The following is a 23,000-nucleotide window of genomic DNA, read 5'->3' on the forward strand; positions in this document are numbered from 1 at the left end:
CGCGCAGCCACGAGGAAGCTGAGTTAGTAAGTGATGAGATATGAAGTTTCCAGTTGAGATTTTGAGTTAAGGATAGACCGAGAATGTTTAGTGTTGAGGAAGGTGATAGCTGGGTGTTGTCAAAGAATAGAGGATAGTTGTTTGGAAGATTGTGTCGAGTGGATAGGTGGAGAAACTGTGTTTTTGAGGCGTTGAAGGACACCAGGTTCTTCTTGCCCCAATCGGAAATAATAGTAAGGTCTGAGGCTAAGCGTTCTGCATATATATATATATATATATATATATATATATATATATATATATATATATATATATATATATATATATATATATATATATACAGCTCTCTCTAAGGCTGAACTCTTCTCTCAAACTTTTTCTAAAAACTCCACTCTGGACGATTCTGGGCATATTCCTCCTACTCATCCCCCCTCTGACTCATTTATGCCTGTTATAAAGATTCTTCAAAATGATGTTTTCTATGCCCTCTCTGGCCTCAATCCTCAGAAGGCTTATGGACCTGATGGAGTGCCTCCTATTGTCCTTAAAAACTGTGCCTCCGTGCTGTCACCCTGCCTGGTCAAACTCTTTCGCCTCTGCCTGTCAACATCTACCTTTCCTTCTTGCTGGAAGTATGCCTTCACACAGCCTGTACCTAAGAAGGGTGACCGCTCCAATCCCTCAAACTACCGTCCTATTGCTTTACTTTCTTGTCTATCTAAAGCTTTTGAATCAATCCTTAACCGTAAGATTCAAAAGCACCTTTCCACCTCTGACCTTCTATCTGATCGCCAGTATGGGTTCCGCAAGGGGCGTTCTACTGGTGATCTCATAGCCTTCTTAACTGACTCTTGGTCATCCTCTCTTAGCCGTTTCGGTGAAACTTTTGCTATTGCACAAATCTTTGCTTTCTAAACTACCCTCCTACGGTTTCTATCCTTCTCTCTGTACCTTTATCTCCAGCTTCCTTTCTGACCGTTGTATTTCTGCCGTGGTAGACGGTCACTGTTCTTCCCCTAAATCTATTAACAGTGGTGTCCCACAGGGTTCTGTCCTATCTCCACTCTTTTCTGTTGTTCATTGATGATCTTCTTTCCAAAACGAACTGTCCTATCCATTCCTACGCCGATGATTCCTCTGCATTATTCAACTTCTTTTAATAGAAGACCCACCTTCAGGAACTTAACGACTCAAGGCTGGAGGCTGCAGAACGCTCAGCCTCAGACCTTACTATTATTTCCGATTGGGGCAAGAAGAACCTGGTGTCCTTCAACGCCTCAAAAACACAGTTTCTCCACCTATCCACTCGACACAATCTTCCAAACAACTATCCCCTATTCTTTGACAACACCCAGCTATCACCTTCCTCAACACTAAACATCCTCGGTCTATCCTTAACTCAAAATCTCAACTGGAAACTTCATATCTCATCTCTTACTAAATCAGCTTCCTCGAGGCTGGGCGTTCTGTACCGTCTCCGCCAGTTCTTCTCCCCTGCACAGTTGCTGTCCATATACAGGGGCCTTGTCCGCCTCGTATGGAGTATGCATCTCATGTGGGGGCTCACTCACACAGCTCTTCTGGACAGAGTGGAGGCAAGGCTCTTCGTCTCATCAGCTCTCCTCCTCATACTGATAGTCTTCTACCTCTTAAATTCCGCCGCAATGTTGCCTCTCTTTCTATCTTCTATCGATATTTCCACATGACTGCTCTTCTGAACTTGCTAACTGCATGCCTCCCCCTCCCGCGGCCCCGCACTCGACTTTCTACTCATGCTCATCCCTATACTGTCCAAACCCCTTATGCAAGAGTTAACCAGCATCTTCATCTTTCATCCCTCACGCTGGTAAACTCTGGAACAATCTTCCTTCATCTGTATTTCCTCCTGCCTGACTTGAACTCTTTCAAGAGGAGGTATCAGGACACCTCTCCTCGAAACTGACTTATCTTTCAGCCACCTCTTTGGATTCTTTTAGGAGCAGCGAGTAGCGGGCTTTTTTTTTATTAATGTTTACTTTTTGTGCCCTTGAGCTGTCTCCTTTGCTGTAAAAAAAAAAAATATATATATATATATATATATATATATATATATATATATATATATATATATATATATATATATATAGATATATATATATATATATATATATATATATATATATATATATATATATATATATATATATATATATATATATATATATATATATATATATATATATATATATATATATATATATATATATATATATATATATATATATATATATATATATATATATATATATATATATATATATATATATATATATATATATATATATATATATATATATATATCATTGAATGTGATAGCTAGTTGAGCATTGATTATTTTTCTTAAGATATTCTCCTTATATCTTATGATAGTCTTATACTCTTTCTTAATCGGCTGTATGACTTCGCCGAAGCTAGTCATGTTCGCTAGATCGCGATTTCGGGTCCTAGACCCTTCCTCAGTGGCGAGGTCTTTCCTTGGTAAGGATACCGGAGAGAATGGCTTGTGTGGTGGTTTTTGGTTGGTGAGTTTTTGAGGGTTGTTAGCCCTCGCGGGCTATATGCCATAGGCTGGCCCGCCTCTATCTTGATCTTCACTGCGGCCAGAGCGCGTCTCGCCGTGGGTCTCGTCGCGGGCACTTGATCGGGAAACCGGGCTTCCTGTGAGTCCGCGCGGCTCCGAGGGCTTCGTAAAGCACCGTCTGGATGGGGTTCTCGTACAGGTGCTCTCGGCCCTTCAGCTCTGCTTCGGCGTGGTTTTCGACGAGGCCCCTTAGGGCCTTCAGCATGGTGAACAGCTCCACCCTGGTGAGCGTGACCGCGGGGGCGAACTGAACCTCCCAGTTCGCCCCAGGGGGGCCTGCGCAAAGGCTCGGGTCAGGGGCGGCAGTCTCAGCGTCTGCAGTGGTCGTCCTCGGCGTCTGCGTCTCCTGGGCTGCTGTCTCTGGAGTTGACTAGGCTGCCGCATCCTCAGTGGGCGGAGGAGCGGTCTGGCAGGCCCTGCCTCGCTTCTTCCAGCTTGTCTGCGTGCAGGCGTCTTCCTGAGCGAGGTCGTCGGTGTTGGTGGCGACCTCATCTTGTTGTGGCGGGGCAGCGTCGTCGGTGGTGGTGGCGGCGTCTTCAAATGTTGGCAGTGGGCTGGCAGGTGCTGGTGCAGGGACCACCACGTCCATTCTTGGGCTTGGAGAGGGCGAGGCAGAGGGAGCTGCTTGGGAAACAGCCTGGTTCTTTGGGGGCAAGGTGTCTATAGCACCCGAGGGCCGAGGGGGTAGCCTCCTCAGTCGTTCGGGGCAGCCCTTGAACCAGGCGTGGTGTCTCCCGCCACAGTTCGGACATCGTGCAGCCCGGACATTGCCGGTCCTCAGTGTATCAATACACTTCGAGGAGGGATGTTTCCCGCTGCACACGCCGCAGAGAGCACCGGTCCTGCAGTACTTCTGCACATGGCCAAAGGCCTGGCAATTGAAGCACCGCAGGGGCTCCGGGGTGAACCTCCTGACGGAGAAGACACCCCAGACGCCTAGGTCAAGGGACGACGGGAGAGACCCCCGAAACGTCACCTCGACCTGCCGCGTGGGCTCTCTGCGACAGTGACCCGCGTTGTATGTACACCTCCTTGCGAAGGTGACGCGCGGGTCCTCCTGGATCGGTCGGAGGGACTGGCCAAGAGGGTACCGGGAAACGATACCCCTCGACCTGCCCTCGACCTCTCCAAGGGTGATGCCGACAGTGGTTTCCCTGCTCAGACGAGCGAGGGAAAAAGCAGCGTCCTCATCCAGGGGTTTGATATAAATCGCACCCCCAGACCTCTCCTGCACCCGTACCCGAAGGCCCGGGTGCTCCCTCTCCAGCCGTCGAACGGCGTGGAAGGGGCTGACCTCGTCATGGTGGAGTATGGTGTACACTCGGTAGTCCGGGGCCGGTGGTGGTGTCGGGGCTCGGCCTCGTCTCTTCACGACGCGTGTCCAGCCATCCTCCTCTCCCACGGGTGGGGAGAGTTGGAGGCGCTTTTTCGGGCAAGGTCGGGCCATGGCGAGTCACGTGAGGAGAGGAGGAGAGGAGCTCCTTCCTCGACCGCTGCTGAGCTTCCAATGTGTTGGGCAGCGGGGGTGGATTTATACCGCTGTGTTGGTCGTCCCACTGCGCGTCCTGGTCTCTGATTGGCTGGCAGGTGTTACTACGGGCTGCGCGGGGGTACTCGTCAAACTTGTTCTTCGCGCACTTGGTAGGGCTTGTAGATCTTCTGCTTGCATGTTTAATGTCGGGTTTGTTGCTTTGATGTAGAGTGCCTCTAGGATGGGGAGGCGTCTTGTGTCAGGACATGTTGTCAGGATCTCCGTGTTGTTTTCCAGCATTTCTCTTGTGATGTTGATTCTATGCTGCTTCTTCAGGTGTTTCTTGGGTGCTCCTGACGCGAGGTGGAATGTCAGTCGTCGCGAGAGTCTTGTTGTCGTCATGCCAACATAGGTAGAGGAAAGGACTTCACAGTTTCCTTGGTTGCACGTGAACCTATATATGACATGCGACTTTTGGAGACTCTCTATCTCTTTTGAGGGGGTGTTTTTCAGAAGGAGATGGCTGGTTTTCTTGGTCGTGTAGTATATGACCAGCTTTACTTGTTTGTTGGGGTCGGATGGCTTGACGTTTCTTCTTACTATTTGTGTGATGACCCTCTCATCTTCTTTGTAGGCGGTAGAGAATGTCGCTTTGTAAAAAATGCTGATGTCTTCTTTCTTCTCCTCTTTCTGCTTCTTGCTGTGCCAGCCGTCTATGATCTTCTTCGTCAGGCGGCTGATGTCCTTTTCGCTGAAGCCGTTGTTTATCAGAACTTGAGTTGAGCGCTCTATTTCTTGATGGACTCGCTTCCACGTACTGCAGTGTGTGAGCGCTCTTCTGATATAGGCGCAGATGGTGGAATCCTTGTACTTCGTGGGGCACTCACTTCGTCCGTTTAAGCAAAATCCTGGGTTCGTTGGTTTGGTGTAGACGCTGGTGGTAAATCTTCCGTCTTCTTGTTGGACGAGGACGTCTAGAAAAGGCATGGCTCCGTCTTCGCTGTTTTCCATGGTGAATTTCAGTCCGGAGGTTTCTTGGAGGTGGAGTCTAAGGCGTTCTGCTTCGGTGGCATCCTTTGTCTTGATGAATATATCGTCAATATACCGGCAGTATATATCTAGCTTTTCTATTATCTTGAAAACTTCCTCCTCGATGCAGCCCATGAAAAAATTTGCCAAGAGTACACCAAGAGGAGAACCCATGGCTACGCCGTCTACCTGGCAGTATTTGTTTCCCCGGGGGCAGATGAACGGTGCTTCCTTTGTACAGCATTCCAGTAGTTCTCGAAGTACAGCTTCTGGGATGGCGAGGGTAGGTGTAGAGTTGTTATTGTACACACGGTCGATGATGTAGTTGATGGTGCGATCCACGGGGATATTCGTAAAGAGGGATTCGGCGTCTAGTGAAGCAACTCTTCCTCCCGCGTTGTTGTTCTTGAGGATGTCGATGAAGTCTGTTGCTGACTGCAGGCAATAGGTGGTTGGGATGTACGGTGTAAGGAGGGCGCACAATCTCTTTGCGATGTTGTAGGTAGGGGTTGGGATTTGAGATATTATTGGTCTCAATTTGTTGCCTGGCTTGTGAGTCTTGACGTTTGCAAGAAGTGATCACGGAGTCGACAAAATCAAGAGGCCACTACAACAGTAACATACTCGAGAAAAGGCACATCGATGCGGCGAAAGAACATCGATCTGATCCTGCCATTACCATCAGAAGAGCAGATAAGGCTGCTGCATACGTTCTCATCGACACCAAGGAATACTTAAGCAAGATTGACAACATCCTCAGCGACACAACCAAGTTTAAGAAAATCACACGAAACCCGACGGAAGCCCTCAAGAAAAGACTCAACAAACTAATAGCGAAAAATAACTCCACCTGCGACGTCAAGTTCGACCGACTCACCGGCGAATATGAGATGGGATACTGCTATGGCAACGTCAAGACTCACAAGCCAGGCAACAAATTGAGACCAATAATATCTCAAATCCAAATAATATCTCAAAAGAGATTGTGCGCCCTCCTTACACCGTACATCCCAACCACCTATTGCCTGCAGTCAGCAACAGACTTCATCGACATCCTCAAGAACAACAACGCGGGAGGAAGAGTTGCTTCACTAGACGCCGAATCCCTCTTTACGAATGTCCCCGTGGATCGCACCATCAACTACATCATAAGATATAAGGAGAATATCTTAAGAAAAATAATCAGTGCTCAACTAGCTATCACATTCAATGAGATATGCATTAGAGAAAGACTCCTGCCCATATACACCCTCTCTCTCTCTCTCTCTCTCTCTCTCTCTCTCTCTATATATATATATATATATATATATATATATATATATATATATATATATATATATATATATATATATATATATATATATATATATATAATATATATATATATATATATATATATATATATATATATATATATATATATATATATATATATATATATATATATATATATATATATATATATATATATATATATATATATATATATATATATATATATATATATATATATATATATATATATATATATATATATATATATATATATATATATATATATATATATATATATATATATATATATATATATATATATATATATATATATATATATATATATATATACAGTAAAACCCCGATTATCCGAAATGGAAGGGGGGAAGCCTCTTTCGGATAAGCCGATTTTTCGGATAATCCGGATTTATGGCCGCCATTTTGATCGCCGCCAGTTTATGGCCGCCATTTTGATCGCCGCCAGTTTGATCGTCGGCATTGTGGCGTTGCGACTGCCGCCGACTGACGATGTAAACAATGAAACCAAACAAACACACGCTACGCTAAACAAAGTAGTACGCTTAAAACATGTGATGTAAATGTTTTATTGTATGTTTGTCTGTGTGTCTCCTTGTCTGGACCAGTGTATGTTGATACTTGTGAGCGTTGCAGATCTGAATTGTGAATGTTGCAGAGTGCGATTGTGAATGGTTGTGCAAGCTTGCAAGTGTGACCTTGATGCATCGTGCAGGTGGAGACACAGTATGATGACTCATATTATCGCGCAACTCGTATGTTGGAAGGGGAATGTGGCATGGAGTGGAGAGGGGAGTCGTGTTTGTGTCGTTGTCTTGAGAGTACGGTGTGAGAGTAGTCGTGCAGTAGTTTGTTCGTTCGCCGCACCTACGTCCTTGCTGGGGCGAAGGTGCGGACGTGGTGTTGTTGAGAGTTTGTTTAATGTTTTTTGTCTAATACATTGATCTATTCGTTACAAGCTATTTCGGCAATACGTATTAGAAAGCATATTCATTTTAACTGTTCTTATCAATTTTAAATGTGTTAATATAGTACATATGTAGTTACTTTTATTTATTTTTGATGTTTTATAACGTTTTAGTATAGAAAAAAAAATTAATTGCATTATCCAGATCAATTTCGGATAATCCGGTTTTTCGGATAATCCTCTTTCGGATAATCGGGGTTTACTGTATATATGTTTATTTACATATATATATGTGTGTGTGTGTGTGTATATATATATATATATATATATATATATATATATATATATATATATATATATATATATATATATATATATATATATATATATATATATATATATATACACTGACTGAGTATATACTGACGTTATTTATTTCATATTGTTAACTCTAGAATATTTTCCTTCCGCACTGTAGAACGAGAGCTAAGACACCGATAGTGCAGTACAAGATACATTTTCAAGTATGAGAGAGAGAGAGAGAGAGAGAGAGAGAGAGAGAGAGAGAGAGAGAGAGAGAGAGAGAGAGAGAAAGGCATTTTATGTGAGCATTAATGCAAATCAAATATCTATATACACTCAACAGATGATCCGAATGAAACAACAAATTTGGTTGAAGTTCGTCCTGACGTGGCTGAGGCAATGGAGGAGCTGCTGCGGGCCCAATTGGCGACACTTGTTCCAGCTGATCTCCCTCCAGACGATGATGCAGGTTAGTACAATTATAGGAGGAATTTCTCTGTGTGATAAATATGTAAATTTGTGTCATTCTACTGTTAAGCACACACACACACACACACACACACACACACACACACACACACACAGTTTGGTGTTAGTAGTTTATTGACCATAACTTAACAATATTTTTTTCTCACTCGTAATATCCAGAACATGAAGAATAAGCTGAATTAAGAGTTGTGTATTAACATAATTTTTTAGTCTACCATAATTTAAAAGTTTAAACATCACAAAAAAAACATGGAAGAAAATAGAACCTCAAAAAATATATATATATATAAGTCATAAGAAGAAAACTCAAACTTCATAAACCGAGATAAACGGCACATGCAAACAAGATAATATGGTTAAAAAAAATAAAAAGATATATGTCTCCAGTGCTATACATCATTAAAATTTCACTATAAATCTGTTAAAACGGAGCGCTAAATATCAAAAGAAAACATAAAACCTATTTACATTATTAGAAAACGAGACATATTTTATATAAATGAAGATCAGAAGAAAATTCAAAATAAACATTAAAAGACCACACAAAGAAACAAATTTTACAAGCATAAAGAAATCATATCAAAGATTATTTTGCAAGTCTTATCTGGAGAAAAATCTGTAAATATTGATTGTAATGCATTGAATCCATAGTTTTCTCTCACTTTGTGGGTTAGTGGGTACCGGGTAACTACATGTGTTTCTGTTTGTACCTGACCACATACGCACATTCCCTCCTCCAGTGTAAGACGAAAGCGCCCGTGCCTTTCTCACATGCTAGCGAATGAATCCTTAGCCTGAACCTTGTGTAAGCTTGTCGGTGGTGTTAATTTTTTGTGTGTTTGTGTATATATGTCAAGTACCTTGAATTGAGGGTTCATTTCCTTGTATGTTACACGCAGCGATGAAACACTCCTTACCACACCCTCAGTCATACATAGTCACATTGAATTCAGATTTTTCACACGTGTTTCAATACTTGTTTATCTTGCGACTCGTGAGATAATTACCACGCATAACAATGTTGATTACATATATCAAAGGGTAGTCTGTCATTTGGTGTCTTTCATTCCATATACATTTGAAAAATTTGTTGTTTGTATTTTACGAGATCTTCAAATGCTTCAATTCAACACAAATCGTTATATGTAGTTCGCCTAACTCCTAACAACTGCTTCAATCACCAATGGTATAGTTTTGCCACAGGCTTGAGGTCCGAGCCGATCCATGACTCACATCCATAGAGCACCGCGGACGTCACAGCTGCGTCAAGTACACGGAGCTTTATTACAAATGGCACATCGTTTTCATTATCAATAAATGACACAAACAAGAGTATGTGGTAACTTTAAGGTGGTATATTATTTAAAACAATGTGACACACTCCCATCGCAGGTGGTAGGCGAACTGTCACACCACTGGACAGTCAAGCTGTTTACGTGTACTGGTTCTATGTCCTCTCCCTACCCATTTACTACGAGGAAATTTATTTGTCTCAGTTATTCTCATGACATAGTCACTGAAATAATCTCTCTTATTATGGCCTCTTGACCAAGTTCTGTTTTGACATAGAAAGTATAACAGGAAGTAGATGAACCTTGCCTGACTCCTACTGTCAACGTAATTATAGCGGTTCCTGGGATACTCTCTGTGTGATGATTTATGGCAGCCAGAGCTGCCAGCATTTCCGCACCGCATCCAAGCCGCGGCAATACTCTACATAACACTACGGGACATAAGTGTCATGATTTCATTATTCAAGGAGTGGCCCGTGGAAAATTACCGCGGAAGTGACCGCCATTTTGATTGAGAGAGCGGGAACTAAGCCCTCACCAAGGCGGGAAACCAGGCGGGCGGGAGCAGCGAGCTTTTCAAATCATATTCGTTATTTCTGCCAACGCTGAGCTATATGTGGGATGCATGACCCACTATTTACCTAGTGCATGTGTTAGGTTATTAATAAATAACAATCCATAGCCGTAGGGCGTTTAGTGTAAGTGTTACACAGAAAACGATATGTCAGTATGGAGAGAGCTGGCATCTTGACCGCGGCCGGGGAGCGGAGCAGTGTGGGTCCCGACGCCATCTTCCAAGCCATCTTCCTCCGAGACTCCACCGCGAGCAGACTTCCCTCACCTGCTCCCGTGCCACGTCGTTATTCGTGGTGGTTTACCTGCCTTTGTAGTATCCACAAGTCCAGAGTGGCTGTGTACTGCTAGGCGAGGATAGACGTGGGAAGTAAGGAGGGCTCGGCGTGTTGCAGAGAGGACTGAAGAAGGACTTCAGGGCTCCAGACACGAGTTAGAAAGTGTGGCTTGGCTTCCCCCCACCTACAGCTAAGTAATCTACTTACATAGGCTGTTTTAAGATAGCTAGCTAGGTTGCTGTGTGCCTCGGATTAATTAGTTATTCTTAATTTCCAGTGAGTTTCTTTGTTGCTTTAAATAAACTTAAGAGCGGTTCATCTGGTCATTGCTTAACCTATGAGAGATGTGACTGGTCACAAGTAAATATAATAAGTGACTAGGAAGGGCTGTGAGTCTGATAACTCAATTTTCAGATATTTTATTTTATAATTTTTTTATTGCTGAGAATTTACGGGATTTTCGTCCAGACCTTTCAAGAGCCCCACAATAATCTTCTTTCTGGCATTATCACATAACAGTGTGAGTGCCAGAAAATGCTCGGTACAGCTTCGCTTTGCCTGAGCCCCAGCCTGTTCACGTAGCGATGTAAACCACTGACTCGACCTGCAATACAACACCATATCGTATACCTTTGCTAATGTATTTATGGCGCTAATACCTCTATAATTTCTAGGGTTAGATTTATCGCCTTTTTTAATATCATAAAAACTTTAGCTTCATACCATATGGGGTCGAGGATAACTACCTGAAAAAAAAAGGTAAAAATGGCTGTCAGTGATAATCAAGTGGGCTGGTAGCAATTTACGCACGCCCGGACACACACCGTCTGGACCACTGGCTTCACATGATTTCCAAGAGTCACGAAGGTCTAGCGACGAAGATCGAAGGGAAGGACGGTGCGTACCTATAGTCACTAGCATTTTTCGAACGAAGGTCTGCGGGAGAGACGAAGGGAAGGCAAGGTCTTCCCCGTGTCTTCCCTCAGACCTTCGAGGAAAAATATGTTTATTTTCCAAATTTGGCGTGGCAAATAGTTGCGGTTCAGTTAAAACAACCTGAGAAAATATTTTCCCTAATTGGAAAGTCATATATATTATAGTTGCAGCGAATATGTTTTTCTTGTTTACAACAACAGCACGCGCCTTCAGAGCACAGAGGTACCAGCTAGCCGGGAACCTTCGTGGCTCACTTTCTCCAACGATCTGTGGGTTTTTAAATTCTTTCTCATTTCAGTTAAGACATCTGGCTCTGCAGGTGCAAACAAAGGGCATCTTAATAATTTACTGCATGCAAATAACGATTAATAATGGAAAAAAACATAAAATAATAAATAATAACTGTTGAATGCGATGCTAGGCTATTTCGAATATATTAGGCTACCCATGTTATTTATACATGCAACATCAAAATTCCATGAGTATAGACACTTGCAGAGTCGTATGTCACTTTATATCCCTTAATGAGATGAAATATGAGTATCTGAAAGGCTATACATCGTTCGTGTATGATCAAACTATACTGTCTGATATACAAAGTTGTTTCTTCGTGTTCTTGTATGGTATATTATCGATGCAAATCTTCTGTTTGCGGTTCATATACGATGGTTCGAGGATTTTTTGGATACACAAACATTCAAATGATCTTCACGCAATCACAAACTAACAATTCGCAGGTGCCACATCTACGTTCACGAGTGGACAGACGGAATGAAACGGACAATATTATGGCTGTAATAGCACCATGGAGGGATTATACCTGCATGAATAGCATTGTGTGTTTGCATGTGTGTGCGTGCATTATATCTGGTAGGTGAAAAGTAGGCTGCAGTGTGTGTATGTGCATATACCTTCCCGAGAGACTTGTGGTAAGGATTGAAGGCACGGTCTGAGGCCGTGTCTACATTGTCGAAGGGAAGGTACGCGGCTCGACTTTCATGACTCTTGGTACGGGCCAAAGTATCTAGGTGTTTTTTTAACTTCCGTTGGAGTGATGGGCTTATCTAGGACAGGAATATTCACGTCACCTCTAATGATCACATTGGAAAGGATAACTTCATTTAGTGGATTCAGCGAAGTCTCAAAACACAGTTCAAAATCATCGTCACTTGGGACATTTGAAGGACTCGTGTGGCATATACTTACCCTTTCAGTATATGGCTTTCCAAATATTGGCATCGTCTTCATCATTCAGCAGCCTATGCCAACGCTCCATGCTGACATTTACATTGCCTCCGCCATCTTTATGGAACTTATAGCTCTGTGAAGCACATTCATACAATGTATTGCAAACACTCAGCCATGTCATCAATATCCGCACTAATATTTGGCATCGTCCTTTTCTCTAAATGATCTCGAAATAGATCTCCATTGATCGTTTTGATACCAATAGGTTCGACTGTACATCGCTGTGAACGAGACCCATACAGAACAGCATGATCACCCCGACACTGCTTTGTCACTTATAATGTTAAGGTCCCAATTTTGCACACATACATCGAGGGAGATAAGGGCATGACCTGAGGGTAAAGTATCATCCTATAAGACAGAAAAAGCATTAGCATTGTTAAAAAATTCTCATTAAGAATACACAAATCTAACTCTGATAACCACTCCATATGTCTGCGATAAGTTTTCTTGCCCCTAAAATGTCTGTCTAATTTTTTTGTGACCGTTGATTACAAGTAGTTTTTTTTCTGCGACACACAAACCAGAGAGGAGGGTTGCAATATCATTAGGTACAGGGACATCATCAGGTAGTAAAGGGTAGGTGTATCAGCAAGTGTGGGCTGAGTAAGGCGGGGTAGATCTCGTACTCTCTCACCCAGTCGTGCATTCAAGTCACCTACTACACAATGCGACAGAGAGGGTTTAGTCTTTTCCTTTTTCTGAATGACTGCAAAGGAATAATGAAACTAATATTCTGAATCCTGCGGCGAATATAACAAAACACAAATATAACTTTGGACACACAAGTAAATTGTATCCATCAACAGCGGTGTCCACTGACTTAACAAATCTTTCTAACCATCTTTTGATCAACACAACAGTTTCTCCTCGATTACCTGTTCCCTCACGTTTACTTTTCGAGGTAATATATCCTGGAAATGACACTTGTCGGGAGGCTTTTACTTCATTTAAACTAATTACATCATACTCACTCAATATTTTATGTACATACATTCATTTTTTCCAACTTTGTTTTCACACCACTTAAATACCATGGCATTATTCTCATCACGTTATTATTATCATTATTATTATTATTATTATTATTATTATTATTATTATTATTTTTATTATTATTATTATTACTATTATTATTATTATTATTATTATTATTATTATTATTATAAATTATTATTATTATAGGCCAAGAATGTCAGCCTGTATGGAGAGTTCATGGAACTCTATACCCAGTAAGGGTCCCAGAGGGGGGAACATTGGCCTAGGAAAAGAGCAGTCACCTTAGTAAAAAAATATTAACTTTGTTCTTAAATTGAAGGTTTTTAGTTTTAACATCATTTGAAAGCTGGTTTCACAATTGAGTTATGCATGGAACAAAGCTTCTAGAAAATTGGTATTAAAACGTACAGCTTAAAATGACAAATCATTGAGATTTGAAGCAAACCTCGTGAAACGAGACTGAAGAAAATATGAAGTTCAGAATGTAAAGCAAGGGAGGGAGCGAGGGAGTAGGTAGGACACCTACCGAAGCGGGCGTAAGCCACTCCCGGTGAGGTATAATTAAATGGGAAGCAAGGAAGGTGCTGAAACCCTCCAAAGACCCTTCCCATGTCCTCACTCTCCGTTTCACTATTGTATCATCTACACCAGAGCCCAGAGAGTAGCTCAGCATGCTCTCTAAAGGCAGATTCTCTCTCTTTCCACACCACTCTACATGCACACAACATACACAATATCTCTCAAAATTTTACAAATTCAAAATGGCTAAAGATCGCAGAGCCTCGGAGTCCCGGCCTGGGGAGGCCGAAATTCCCCCAGGGAGGTCTCCCCTTTATGGCTGCTGACTTGAGAGGTGTCTTGATAACTCCTCAGACTTTTTTTTTATCAATTTCTGCAACATTCACTGTCTCCGTTCCAATTTCCATTCTGTGGAGCACCATCTCTCCTCCTCTAAACCTTACCTTCTCTTCCTCACCGAAACACAGGTTTCTGAGGCTACTGACAGCAATCTTTACTTTGTTCTCTCCTATTATCTCTATCCTAAATTTCAATCCAAATCTGGCTGTTGCGCCTATGTGCGCAATGACATCACTTGCTCTCGTGCCCACGACTTTGACTCTTCTGAATTTTCCACCATCTGGCTAAGACTTCATTGTCACTCTATTACTAAATACATCTGTGCTGTTTATCTCTCACCTAACTCTACCAACAATGTAAATTTCTTTGACTACTTGAACTCTAAAGTGGAGCACATCTTGACCCACTCTCCCTTCGCTGAAATCTCCATCATAGGTGATTTCAATGTTCACCACCAGCTTTGGCTTTCATCCTCTTTCAATGACCAGCCTGGTGAACAAGCCTACAACTTTGCTATCCTCAACGATCTAGAGCAGTTGGTTCAGCACCCTACACGTATTCCCGACCCTCTTGGAGACAGGTCTAACATACAAGACCTCTTCCTTACCTCTAACCCTTCTACTTACTCTGTCAAACTGTTTTCTCCGTTGGGCTCCTCCGATCATAACGTTATTTCTGTATCCTATCCTATCGCACCCTCTGGACCCACCGAAGAATCGAAGAAGCGATGCTTCTGGCATTTTGCATCAGCTCGGTGGGACGACCTGAGGATGTACTTTTCCGATTTTTCGTGGAAGTATTACTGCGAAGGGGGACAAGTCTCATCCAGGAAACTATCGACCAATTAGCCTGACATCGATTGTTTGTAAGTTAATGGAGACTATCATTCGCGACAATATTGTGAAATTTTTCGAAGAAAATAATATGATAAATAATTCGCAACATGGCTTCCGTAGTAAACGTTCGTGTTTAACTAACTTACTTGATTTTTTTCATTATATTTTTGAGGTGTTCGATGAAAGCAGATCAGTAGATATCATATATCTGGATTTTCAAAAGGCATTTGATAAGGTCCCCCACCAAAGATTGCTCAGCAAACTATTGGCGCACGGTATCTCGGGTAACATTCACAGTTGGCTTGTGGACTGGCTCTCTGAGCGGAAACAGAGAGTAGTTCTAAACGGTGTTACATCTAACTGGCTCGACGTCAGAAGCGGCGTACCTCAAGGATCAGTGCTTGGCCCCATGCTCTTCTTAATTCATGTTAATGATATCGATGATGGGCTCACTTGCAAAGTATCAAAATTTGCTGATGACACAAAAATTGCAAGTAAAGTAACTGCGACACTCGACGAAGAAGCTTTACAATCAGATCTAGATCGACTTGCACGTTGGGCCAATCAATGGCAAATGAAATTTAACGTTGACAAATGTAAAGTGTTGCACATCGGAAAAAATAACAATCGCGTTCGGTATGTAATGAATGGCAAACAACTTTCTGCAGTAAGTAAAAAAAAGGATCTTGGAATCACTATATCAAGCGATTTAAAGCCGGGCAGCATTGTTCAGAGGTAGTTAAAACTGCAAACAAATTGGTTGGCTGCATCGGACGAGTCTTTAATAATAAATCGGAAAAAGTAATATTAAAACTGTATAATTCATTGGTTCGACCCCGTCTAGAGTACTGTGTACAGTTTTGGTCTCCCTACTACAGAAAAGACATAGAAAAGTTGGAACGGGTTCAACGAAGAGTAACAAAGATGATTCCTAGGTTGAGAAATTTATCATATGAACAAAGGCTTAAAGAAGTAAATTTATTCAGTCTATCAAAACGAAGAATGCGAGGCGATCTAATAGAAGTGTTTAAAATGTTTAAAGGATTCAGTGATATTAATGCGGAAGATTACTTCACAATTGATCGATCAAATAGAACAAGAAGAAATCACAATTTGAAGATAAGTGGTAAAAGATTCTCGTCGCACGAAGCTAAACACTTTTTCTTCAATCGAGTTGTTAATGTTTGGAACTCTCTTCCCTATGATGTCGTTGATAGTACAACAGTTATGGCCTTCAAGAATAGATTAGACAAGTATTTTGAATCCAACCAGCAACTAAGATATTACTCATTGTCGTAATAACGTTAAGTTCTTTCGAATACTGGCGTCTTTGTCCGCTTTTATCGCCCGGTTAGTGGTAGCGGTAATGGTAGTTCTTTCCTCTTTCCTACATAATTTCTATGCAGTTTTTCCATGCTGCATGGTTCTTTTTCCTTTCCTGCCAGCCTTGGCTGGAGGGATGGTGGGGTGGGGAGGAGCCTTCGCCTTTGCTGTCCTTCATCTTCCACCTTTGATTAGATAGTTAGTGTAGCTTGTCAGAAACAGCCTCGTAAGGACCAGCTGCAGGTCTGCTGTTGTTTGTTCTTCCTTTGTGTTTCTTTGTGTTCCTTTGTGTACTTTCCTGCCTATCTAAAGCTTTTGATTCAATCCTTAACCGGAAGATTCAAAAGCACCTTTTCACTTTTGACCTTCTATCTGATCGCCAGTATGGGTCCGTAAGGGGCGTTCTACTGGCGATCTTCTTGTTCTCTAAGCTGACTCGTGGTCATCCTCTCTTAGCCGTTTCGGTGAAACTTTCTCAGTTGCGCTATACATATCGAAAGCTTTCGATAGTCTGGCACAAGTCTTTGCTTTCTAAACTGCCCTCTTTCGGATTCTATCCTTCTTTCTGTTCCTTTATCTCCAGTTTCCTTTACGGCCGTTCTATCTCTGCGGTGGTAGACGGTCACTGTTCTTCCCTTAAACCTATAAACATTGGTGTTCCACAGGGCTCTGTTCTATCACCCACTCACTTTCTGTTATTCATCAATGATCTTCTCTCTATAACAAGCTGTCATATCCACTCATACGATGACAACTCCACTCTGCATTATTCAACTTCTTTCAATAGAAGACCCTCTCATCAGGAATCACAAGACTCCAGACTGGAGGCTGTAGAACGCTTAACCTCAGACCTTGCTATCATTTCCGATTGGGGTAAGAGGAACCGTGTGTCTTTCAATACCTCAAAAACCCAATTTCTCCACCTATCAACTCGACACGATCTTCCAAACACCTATCCCCTATTCTTCGACAACACTCAGCTGTCACCTTCTTCAACACTAAATATCCTTGGTTTATCCTTAGCTCAAAATCTCAACTGGAAACTTCACATATCTTCTCTCACTAAATCAGCTTTCTCGAGGTTGGTCGTTCTGTATCGTCTGCGACAGTTCTTCTCCCCCGCACAGATGCTTTCCATATACAGGGGCCTTCTCCGCCCTCGTCTAGAGTATGCATCTCACGTGTGGGGGGGGCTCCACTCACACAGCTCTTCTGGTCAGAGTGGAGTCTAAGGCTCTTCGTCTCATCAGTTCTCCTCCTCTTACTGACAGCCTTTTACCTCTTAAATTCCGCCGCCATGTTGCCTTTTTTTCTATCTTCTATCGATATTTCCACGCTGACTGCTCTTCTGAACTTACTAATCGCATGCCTCCCCCCCCTCCCGCGGCCCCGCTGCACACGACTTTCTACTCATGCCCATCCCTATACTGTGAAAACCCCTTATGCAAGAGTTAACCAGCATCTCTATTCTTTCATCTCCTTCACTGGTAAACTCTGGAATAGTCTTCCTTCGTCTGTATTTCCTCCTGCCTATGACTTGAACTGTTTCAAGAAGAGTGTATCAGGACAACTCTCCATCCGAAATTGACCTCTCCTATGGCCGCTCTATACCTATCGCTATATGAGAGCAACAGTTAACGGGCTTTTTTTTTTACTTCTTCTTTCTGTTGCCCTTGAGTTGCTCTTTGTGCTGTAAAAAAAAGGAGGGTTATGATTGTTAAAGATCTTATACAACAGAGTAAGAGAGCCAACAATACGGCGATGTTCAAGATTGATATCTAGATTAGGTAGCAAAAACTTGATCTGATTAAATGCCCGGTGCAAGAGCTTCATATGTGATTTTGCAGCAGAGAGGAAAACCGGGGAGCACTTGCGAAAAAGGCCAATTTTCTGAGAGATTGACGAGGCAACATACCGCAAGTGAGATTCAAATGTTAGTTTAGATTATAACGTCACCCCCAATAGTTTTAAAGACTTACAATTCTTAATCACAGAATTCTTAAAAAAAAAAAAAATACCAGGGTGGCTAGTAAGAAGAGACCTGGATCTGCTAATAATGAGATCCTGGGATTTTAAAGGATTCAACTTCATCCCTCACTGAATACACCAATAATGAATTCTGGAGACATCCTCTTTCAAAACATAGGTTGTTGATACTCTTGTTGGGGGGAGATGCTAGTACAAAGTATTATGTCATCAGCGTATGCCAACATTTTATATTAGATGCCACCACACATATCACTAATAAATAAAATTAACAACAAGGCCCCAAGACAGCGAGTGCCTTGAGGAACACCGGACTTCACCGATGTAAAATCGCTAAAAGACAATAACGCGTTGTTTCCTCAGATCACATCTAGGACATGCCCCCCTACACCAATATTTTCCTGTTTAAACAACAATGCCTTGTGATTCACCATATCAAAGGCTGAACTGAAATCCAAAGAAATAAGCCGAGACTCATGTCCACAATCGAGAGAAGATTGAAGGTCATGATTTGTATCAATACCAAAAGAGCATCACAAGTTCCCAAGTCATTTCTAAATCCAAACTGGTTAAGTGGTAGAAGATTAAAGTCATTGAAATATTTGAAGAGTCGTTCCCCCAACAAACGCTCAAAGACTTGACAGAATAGGAGTAATGGAAATGGGTATGTATTCTTCTGGAAAAACTGAAGCAGATTTCTTCGGGATAGGAGTAACATTAGCAATACGCCAACAGATAGGAAAGAGACCTTGCCGAATTAGAATTCTGAAAATGACGGACAGTTTGGGAGCTGGGAGTTTACTAATAATTTTGAAAAATAATGGGAAAAAGCCAAGAGGATCAGTACCTCCATATGAATCTAAATAATTTAGAAGCTTTTCAACATCCGATGATCGGAAAGCAAATGAAGTCATTTTAGGTTCAAGAAAACAAGTACTGGGTAATGTAACCTCAGAGTTACTCTGTTTGCTCTCAAACACGGAGGACAACATATTAGCTTTTACAGCAGGATCATAAGAAACGGAGCCATCGATCTTACACAGAGGAGGAAGAGAAGACTCTACTCCAAACAAGGACTGCTTCAAAGCAGACCATCATGTGTGTGGCTGAATAGCACCAGTGAGAACATCTTTTAATGTGATTCTGCTACATCATAAACCCTCTGTGCCTCAGCACGCAATCTAACATAATTATCCCAAAATAACATTTTTTTTTTTTTTTTTTTTTACGTCGTGGCCTATTTCGCCGGTAGGCTTCTTCCTAGTGGATCCTGATGGTCGGCCCAAGGCTTCTTCCCGGTGGGGCCTGATGGTCGGCCCAGCCCGTTCTGGCGCAGGCGAGTGTTTATAGTGGTGCCATCTTGCATTGGCTCATGCTGCCCTCCCGGAGCTCATCTTTAATCCTAGAATCTAGAGTCCGGGTTGATAGGTGGTCTTCTGGACAGCATATGGGTAGTTTTAAGCCACTCGGCGGCGGCTGAAAAATCCCAGCTTGGTGGCACCGGGCGGGGATTGAACTCGCGTTGTCCTGAACGCGGCGCCGTCACGCTATCCATTCAGCCACCCGTACGACAACGGGTCCATGAACGGAAAGCAGCTTGTTCATTGCGATGAGCCAACTTGCACTCATTATTGAACCAGGCCTTATCTTTCAGTCTTGATTTGATAGTTTTAGAAGGAACTCTTCTATTAAGGATTTCAAGGAGAGCATGGCTGACCGATTCAACAGGACATGATGCACGAAAAATTATATTCCATTCAATCTTACTAAATTCTTGGTAAATCCCATCAACATCAATACGCAATTTGATAAATATTTTACGTGATGTGGTAATATCAGGCACAGGAAAGTTAGTTTGAAATCTGACTGAGAGTACAGAATGGTCAGAAGTACCTACAGGATGAACTACATCAACATCTATCAGCACGAGATAAAGAATGTTCCCAGAGACGTGAGAGGGGACTGATACAAGCTGATCACTGCCAGTAAGATAAGCGAAATCTAGTGCAGCTTTGCCAGCTTTATCACTGGGAGACAATGACAACAGTCATTCTTTGTGATGGACATTAAAATCACCAAGAAACAGAAAAGAGGCTTTCCTGTCACATTCCTGGATATTTTCTACGGCCGTAAGCAGACAGTCATATAAACTATTATTAGAGTTTGGATTACGATATAAAGTAAAAACATAAAAATTATTAAAACGGTAAGAAATCTTAACAGTTATGATCTGATGACAACCACATTCATGGCAGGAAAGACGATGTGTATTAAAGTTGGAAAGTTTCGTTTAGTCGGCGCAACATCTGTGTCATATGCCGAAGAGAGACAGAAGGGGAAAGAATTATAGAAGATGAAAACAGATCCCAGGAGACGGGACACAACCCCCAATTAATACCTGGTACCCATTCACTGCTAGGTGGACAGGGGCGTAGGGTATCGGAAAAGCCGCCCAGATTTTTCCACTCCGCCCGGGAATCGAACCTGGGCTCTCTCGGTTGTGAGCCGAGTGTGCTAACCACTGCACCACGAAGCCTCCCCCCGATGTGCATTAAAACGAGGGCGTATATACACAAACACTCCTTGAGCTTTGGGTAAAGATTTACGTCTTAGTAAAACTGGCTTCTTAAAACCATGAATAATAAGTTCAGACACTTGCCTCATGTTAGAAACAAGAGTTTTAGAACAACATATGATGTCATAATTTGTTGAGGCAACAGAGAGATCATGTATATTAGCTTTCAAGCCACGAACATTAGAGCAAAGAATTCTGGCATACATATTGGCAAGACCAGGATTAAAATGAGCATCACCGGACATAATGACTAGAATACGAGATAAAATTAATAAAAAAAATAACAAACAAAAACATGAAAATAAAATGTGAAATAACAATAAAACCTGGAGATTCTTAGCACCCTCTGGCCATTTGAGGGCTGCCGGGGACTGAAGGCCATGACTAATAGACGGTCCATATATAAAAACACCAAAACTACATATTAACATGAACTTGCAGTGTGTTTAGAGAAAAGAAGGGTTGACGGAATCGATTACTAACCCGTCTCGGTACAATTTCCGTTCCCGCGCATCGAGATGTATCTTTCACATAGTATTTTCGGGACGCTCTTTCTCGGTGGTTTCAGCGTTACGTTTCCTCTCATTTCGGATAGGGAGTGTACATCTTTCTTAACGTATATCTTCTTGCAAGTTTGACTCGCTGATTACAGTCTACTTACTTTCGCCAGCACCCTCTCCTTGCAATCCTCGTTCGCCATGGTCACTAGAATCGGACGATGTCTGTTGCCAGCCCCAACCCTGCCACCAAGCCTTAGATGAGACTGTTTTGACTGTCCTCCAGATGTTCGCTTATTTTTTTGACGTCGGATGTCGCACCATCAAGACTTTCGTTCTCGTCAGGTTTGACTCTCCTTCTTTACGGTCGAGTATCTCCAAAAAACGCTATTTTTGGATATTATGTCAGCCTGCCCAAGCACAAGCAATACCCCTCACAAGGCACAAAGCACTATCATACCCCCACCGCAGCCAAGAGATTACGGACGCACAGCTACGTTTTACCAACATCCTCCGATACGCCGGGCGGCACGGCTGGACGCATGATCTTTATCAACAAAGTAGAGTTGTCCAACGAACGCTACAAGATACGTGCAAAACAGCATACAACAGGCACTGGGAAAACACAATAAAAGGCCTCGCCGAGAAATACAAGGACCCAAAAGCCTTCTGGCAGGGAATAAAATGCCTGCAGGGCAACACACACCACCGCCCCATACACCTAGAAAAGGGAGGAGTCAAAATACAGGATGACGAGGGTATTGCCCAAGAGTTCAGAGGAACCTGGAAGTCAGTGTTCACAATAAGACCTGAAGACAACGCTCATTATGACCAAGACAATGAACGGGAAGTAAAGGCATGGCTCCAACAGGACCCAACAAGAACCAGGCCACACCACACGATTGATCTGCAACGCCTAACACAGGCCCATCGGTTGACTATGGAAATAGGCACAGCCGAGCTCCGATCAGCTATAAACAAAACGAAAAACACGTCGCCCGGAGAGAGCAAAATAGGTAAACAACAAATCAGTATGTTACCCCCCCGGGGGCTGGCGTACCTACTCACCATATACAATGCGATGTTAACAACAGGTTACTTCCCTCAACGATTCAAAGTCGCCACTCTCACCATGATACCTAAACCAGGCAAACCATCCACGGATCCCAAGAACTACAGACCAATCTCACTCCTAGAAGTCTCTGGAAAAATCTTCGAAAGAATAACCAACCTACGACTCAGGTGTCACCTGGAGGAAAATAACCTTTATAACCCGTCCCAGTATGGCTTCAGGGCAGGGAGGAGCACTACGTCAGCTATCTCCATCGCCAGCGAAAAAGTAGCACTCACTAAAGGACAAGGAATAAACTGCACTATTATCCAACGCGACATCAGCAAGGCGTTTGATAAAGTCTGGCTGCAGGGCCTGCAATACAAAATACTTAAACTCGGACTGCCAGAGCTAACGG

General features: G+C 42.5%; 1 protein-coding gene across 1 annotated transcript; it reads right to left on the minus strand.

Annotated features, from left to right (window-relative positions):
• Positions 1-4,151: 4,151 nt before the first annotated feature.
• LOC126986892 (uncharacterized) lies at positions 4,152-21,734 on the minus strand. The gene is made up of 2 exons (XM_050843387.1): positions 21,696-21,734; positions 4,152-5,555 (listed from the first exon to the last, which is right to left on the minus strand). The coding sequence occupies exons 1-2, from the start codon at positions 21,732-21,734 to the stop codon at positions 4,152-4,154; spliced, it is 1,443 nt and encodes a 480-aa protein (XP_050699344.1).
• Between the last annotated feature and the right edge of the window lie 1,266 nt (positions 21,735-23,000).

The sequence above is a fragment of the Eriocheir sinensis genome, chromosome 6 (genome assembly GCF_024679095.1).
Source record: "Eriocheir sinensis breed Jianghai 21 chromosome 6, ASM2467909v1, whole genome shotgun sequence".
Lineage (NCBI taxonomy): Eukaryota > Metazoa > Arthropoda > Malacostraca > Decapoda > Varunidae > Eriocheir > Eriocheir sinensis.

What these genes read in the sequence shown, in the direction of transcription:
- LOC126986892 (XM_050843387.1), bottom strand. Translation starts at nt 21,734, where the DNA reads ATGGCGAACGAGGATTGCAAGGAGAGGGTGCTGGCGAAA. An exon ending in AGGAGAGGGTGCTGGCGAAA is followed by an intron (nt 5,556 to 21,695) that starts GTAAGTAGACTG and finishes TATTGCCTGCAG; the next exon opens with TCAGCAACAGACTTCATCGA.